At 29.4% G+C, this 6,436-nt stretch overlaps 1 protein-coding gene across 1 annotated transcript; it reads right to left on the reverse strand.

Annotated features, from left to right (window-relative positions):
• Positions 1–324: 324 nt before the first annotated feature.
• Positions 325–1,638, reverse strand: LOC114195537 (fasciclin-like arabinogalactan protein 3). Its single transcript, XM_028086042.2, has one exon. The coding sequence runs from the start codon at positions 1,511–1,513 to the stop codon at positions 563–565; it is 951 nt and encodes a 316-aa protein (XP_027941843.1). The 5' UTR covers positions 1,514–1,638; the 3' UTR covers positions 325–562.
• Positions 1,639–6,436: the final 4,798 nt, after the last annotated feature.

Raw genomic sequence — 6,436 nt, forward strand, 5'->3', positions numbered from 1 at the left:
TAATATAATATGGAGTTTAAAATATCAGAGAAATGGACAACAAAGCATGTATTAAATCCACAAGGTGTTTGTTGAAGTATTGAATGGATAGCTACTTAAAATGTTTGGTTGGCTTCACTTTTGCCCAAATCAACTCAGAGTTTCCACATTTTTTTAAGTTTGTCCAATTTTATAAAATCAAAACAAAATTGCACCGTTCAAGTAAAAAAAATGCAGTTTGAATCCCTCTTCACAATCTGAGAACATATGATCTGAATCATCACATAAAAAGACATCAAAAGAAGAAGGAAAAAGAACAACATTATTAAGCCAAACATCAAACCATAGATAACTTCTTCATTTATTCATACGTCGCAACCACTAAAATACAAGTTTATTTTCATTGATCAATACGTTCAAGACAACAAACTCTACATCATCCTTTCCAATATCCCTGAGTCTTCCTGAAAGCCCTGTCCTTATTCTCTTCCTCCTCTTAATATAGGTGTAATTAAACGTATATGTATATATATGAAGATATATAGATATCGATGAGTGTATCATCTTTATTTCATGAACCAGTTTATAAAACGATCAAGAGTGAAGCGAAGGCCATCACTGATCCAACCAAGCTCATCTTAATGATGGAGGAGCTGCTTGCAGTATCTGCAGCATCACCATCATCAGCAGCGGGACCATCTGCTGCTGGGGCGTCAGCAGCTACTGGGGCATGAGACTCGGCAGGTGAAGGTGCGGCCGCAGTATCCGAAGGAGCCGGTGCCTCAGTAGTAGTTGGGGAAGGAGATTTTGCATCTCCTGCAGGAGCTGGTGCCTTGGCACCACCCTTCGATGCAGGTGCGGGTGCCTTGGCACCACTAGGTGCAGGTGCTTTGGCACTCTGTGTCGAGGGAGCGGGTGTTTTGGCACTGTCTTTGGAGGGAGCTGGTGCCTTGGCGGTTCCGGTGGGGGGAGAGGCTTTAGCTGCTTGTGGTGGCTGTGCAAGTTGGGTTTCATTGTCGATGCCTGGGGCGATGATGGGCTTGGCGATTTGAAGAACGGAGATGTTGTAGGGCTCAGTGACGACGGTCTTGACGAGTTCGGAGTAGTCGGAAGTGCCGGCGGGACTGAAGGCGATTTCGCCCTCGCCGATGAGTGAAACGTTGAGGAAGCCTTGTTGCTTGACGGCGAGGCCTGTGGACTGGAAGAGGGTGGTCAACTGTGGGTGGCTGGGGTGAACTTCAACGAGCTTCTTCTCATCATAGTAGTCGAGGATGATATGGGTGCTGATAATGGCCTTAATCACTGCTGGGGGTTTTCCGGCAATGGAAGAGATGGCACCGTTCTCAACCGCAAGAACTGTGATGGTGTTGCGGCTGTTGATTTGGTCTGCAAGCTTGGCTTCGGTGATGTACCTGTTGAATGATGACAGATCTGGATACTTTTCCAACAACTCTGTGATGTTAAAGCCATCAATAGCAGAAGAGAGTGCAAGCAGAATCGCTATGCAGAGAAGAGAACAGCTTTTGAAACTCATTTTTGGAGCCTTCTTTAAGCTTCTTTTCTCTGCAAAGCTCTGGTTGTGCTTTCCTTCGTTTTTCTCTATTATGCCTTTTTGCCCAAAACCAAGCTTGAAGAACACTGTTCAACTCACGACTTTCTATGTTTCCTGCAACTCCAATTTATGCTTTCGATTCCTCTTCACAACCCAGTTTCCTCAACGGCTTAACGTGAACCTCTCTCTTCAATGGTTATCAACGTTTTTCTATATTTAAGTTTTTTTATATTTTTAGGGTGATCATGGTTGGTCCTGATGCATTGACTATGTATGTGGTTTCTCCTTGCTGAACGTTTTTTCTATATTTGAGTTTACTCCTGTTTTGTTGACGTGTTAATATAGCTTTAATATAATCTTGTACAATCAAAGGTATTTTTCATAGATCATAGCTTAAATTGTAGGGTTTTATATTGGTATAGCTTTCTCCATGCACGTCCATTTAGTTCAAAATTATAATTTTATCTAGGAAAATTAGGTTTTGACAAATTTGACAAAATTTTAATTAAAATATATTAATTTTTTATTTTTTAATCAAAATAAACTAATAAAGTAGTACATTTTTATTTAAATAGGTAGTTTGTCTTTGTTAAAAAAAAATTTGATAAACTATTATTTTTCTTTTATCTATGACTAGTTTATTTATGTTCTTAACTAGTCTTAGACCGTGCATGTGTATGGATCGTGATGATTTTATTTTTTTGAATTCGTTAATTTATCGTTTCTAGTAGTTAGAAAAACGAATTTAGCATTTTATCATTATGAAAATTATAAAGGTGAGAACTAACTAAAATTTGAAGAGGTTAAAAAATATTTTAATAAAAAATATTCGTTCTATACTTAAAATAATCGTAACCCTAAAAAAAATATTTAATAAAAATATTAATTTTAATAAAAATATCATTATAAAATTAACATTAAAATTAAATTTGGTCTCATTTTAGATAGAGACAAAATTGCAACATTTAAAAAAAACATTATAACTAAATTGAATAAAAATAATGAATATAGGAACCAAATTGAGTGTATAATATTGTCTCTGACATGTGAGACGTTGCTGACACATAAAATTTTTTCTTAAAATACATTAAAAAGATTTAAAAAAAATTAAACAAATCACGAAGTGACACGTAACTGTCACTGTTTATTACGGTTAATTATTTAAATGACATTAGCAAAAGAGAACCAAATCGAACAAAATTGACAAAATTTGGGATCTAATTGACAAAAAAAAAATAATATTAAGACTGAATTGAAACAACTTAACCAAAATGAGAGTCAAATGTGCATTTTAACCTCTTTTTAAATTTGTATTAAAAATACTAGTGTAAACACAAGCGTTATCGCGCCTGTGTGTATGGATTTTTTAAATATCAATGATATTGTATTAGTACATGATAATAGTGTAATGTTATTAAGTTAATATATAAAATAAATGTATATTTATTAAAAATAAAATGAAATGAATAGAGAGAATAATGATTGATGAATCAAAAAAAGAAAAAAGATAAACAGTTATATAGAAAATAGGTAAAAGTAACCATTAATTTTAAAAAAATTAATAAATAATTTTATTGTAAAGGGTATAATTGGTATTATGAAATATGGACACAAAAAAGGGAATTCTCTTTATATATTGTTATAGATTAATGTAATTATTATTATATTTAAATAAATAAATAATTTATATATTTATATTTAAGTATTATAATCATATCATTATAAATATAATATTTAAAATAAATTGAAAATATAAAAAAAATTATAATTATTTTTTATAACAAAGTAATTAAAATAAATAATATTTATTTTGTTATATTTAAGTAATATATTATAAGAAATAGAATTAATTATATCAATATTAATAATAATATTAGATTATATTAATGATAATACTACTATTAATATTAATAACTATTCCTATTAAGTGTATATGTGATGTTTTTTATGATGTCCATAAGGAAAAATAATAGCATGAGAATGATTGGAATTAAAACAAGACATAAATGTATGTGTGAACATGATGTATGACATGATGTATGTTGTAACATCCTTATTTTTTAATAAACTGTATTATTTATTTTAAATAAAGCAATTAGAAAATCTTATATTTTTACTAATGTTTCATATTTTATCTAAATGTAGTTTAAACAGTAAAAATATATTTTATCATGATATACTTTTTACTTATTAAAAATAATTATAAGAAGAAAACAAAACTAATAAAATATGTATATATATATTAAAAAAATTAGGTAAATATATATATATATATATATATATATATATATATATATATATATTAGGTAAAAATATTTTAATTAAATAAGTGTGTGTAAAAAAAAATATATGAAGAATTTTCTAAAAGAGATAAAAAAAATATATAGAAAAGAAAAAAAAAAGAAGAAGAAAAGATAAGAAGATAGTAAGAAAGGATAAAAAGAAAAAAAAAGAAGATAAGATGAAGAGATAAAGATTATCTCTTAATTAATGTAGGTAATGATGGTAATGATGATTTGGAAAAGGATAAGCATGTGTGGCTTATATATATATATATATATATATATATATATATATATACACGTATGTATGGAGATGAAATGAATTGAAGAGAAGAAGTTACGTAAAGGAAAGTGAGAAAGGGAGAAAAAGTGAGAAAGAAAGAAAGGAGAGAGAGAAAGAGAAAGAAAGGAGAGAGAGAAAGAAAGAAGAGAGAGAAAGAGAAAAAGAAAAATAGGGAAAGAAAGTTTAGAGCAAAGATTCAAAGAAATCTAGTTCTCTTCAAATATTATTAGTGTGCTCTTCAATCAATAAGGTAAGGGGGAGTGAGGTTAAGCTTTTATATATTAATCTTGATAAGCTCATGGATTTTATATTAATCTTTTATTTATTTTGACTCATATATTATTCTATTTACTTTCATTTAACTTATTTTCATTTATTATCCTCTTATATTTATTTTATTTCATCTCCAATTATACATTGATCCTGTTTATTTATTAATTTTATTTAATCTTCAAATATGTATTGATCCTGTTTATTTATTTTATTTAATCTTTAATTACGCACTGATCCTATTTATTTATTTATTTTATTTTATTTATCTCCAGTTATGGACTGGTCGTATTTATTTATTTTATTTTATTTATCTTCAGTTACGCAATGGTCCTATTTATTTATTTTATTTTATTTACCTCCAGTTATGCACTGGTCCTATTTATTTATTTTATTTTATTTATCTTCAGTTACGCACTGATCCTATTTATTTATTTTATTTTATTTACCTCCAGTTATGCACTGGTCCTATTCATTTATTTTATTTAATTTATCTCCAGTTACGTACTGGTCCTATTTATTTATTTTATTTTATTTATCTCTAGTTACGCACTGGTCCTATTTATTTATTTTATTTTACTTATCTCCAGTTACGCACTGGTCCTATTTATTTATTTTATTTTATTTATCTCCAGTTACGCACTGGTCCTATTTATTTATTTTATTTTATCTCCAGTTATGCACTGGTCCCATTTATTTATTTCAATTAATATATCTCCAGTTACGCACTGGTCCCGTTTAATTTATATTTTTGTTATTTTATTTATTTATAATGTTATAATCCTTATCTAATTATTTATTTAAAGTTCTTGCTTTGATTCTTATTTTATCATTATCTTATGATTAAAAAAAAATGTGAAGTGAAAGTAAATATTATTTTATTCAGTGAGCTTGAATATAAGAAAATTACATGTACATTTTATTTTATTTTATGTTCTTTGTGTATAGTTTATATAATGACATGAATTGATAGTCATCACATTTAATGCATTTAATGACCTTTGAAAATATCCAAGAGTATGTCGGTTAAGTAAGAGTTAAGTCTGGTTTCAATAAGTTGAGATTAAACCAGTGTCAAAGTGTTTGTATTTGGGAAGTCACAGTTTGGTACACTGCGGGATGAAAGGCAGGGACCATGGTGGGGTCTAAGGAAGTTTTACCAAGTAGGTGAATATCTGGATAGTTCAGAATAGCGCCCTGGACTAGGATATTCATAGGCCAAACTTGGGACTATCCGATACCTGCTCGGCATCACCAAGGTTAGGTAGTGAGTATATATCTCTTTTGTGAGCTGATGAATGGCTAATATTCTCGAGAAAGAAATAATTATGATTGTACCAATGTTTTATGAGAAATACTCAACTACCTAATCACTTCCCAAAGTAACTTTTGATGTTCAGATTGGATCATCAAAAGTGAAATATGGATCCATATGTCTGGTAAAACAAGATCAAGTTTTGTGATTGTAGGTCCAAATCTAGGCCCCCGGTGTCTGCATTGTTTGTTGAGTTTATTAAGATTGATATTTAAGGCTTATAAAGACCTCACTCCTTTCATATTTTTCTTTCATATGTACCTGTTGCATGAACAGAAGATGAACCTGCTCAGTGAGAGTTATTCGGGATATTGTTGGTGGATCTTCTGAAGATTAACTCATGGATAATTTCTATTAATATCTTTAGGAGATATTAAAAATATAGATAAATCTTCTATTTTGATGTAAGACTCTTAATATTATACAAATATATATTTTTGTAATATTTCATGAACAATTACAGAGATGTAAACCATATATATAAATATGATGTTATGTTATTATTAATGTTCTCTCAAGGATAATCTTATATAAAAAAAATTAATTCCATATCTTTTTATCAGATAATAATTATTTAGTATTATAGTCGGGGTATCACATATGTGTTAATTGTATCACACGTAGAGTAGGTTATAGTTGGTATGTATGTGATAATAAAAAAATGTTGTTCTGTTGTCTCGATAGTCAACTAGGATACTAATCTAGTCAACTAGATTAGTTCTAGAACTTGGATTTGAGCCCTGTTATAATCTAGT

The sequence above is a fragment of the Vigna unguiculata genome, chromosome 8, assembly GCF_037176805.1.
Source record: "Vigna unguiculata cultivar grain cowpea cultivar isolate G323 ecotype 2 chromosome 8, ASM3717680v1, whole genome shotgun sequence".
Classification (NCBI taxonomy): Eukaryota; Viridiplantae; Streptophyta; class Magnoliopsida; order Fabales; family Fabaceae; genus Vigna; species Vigna unguiculata.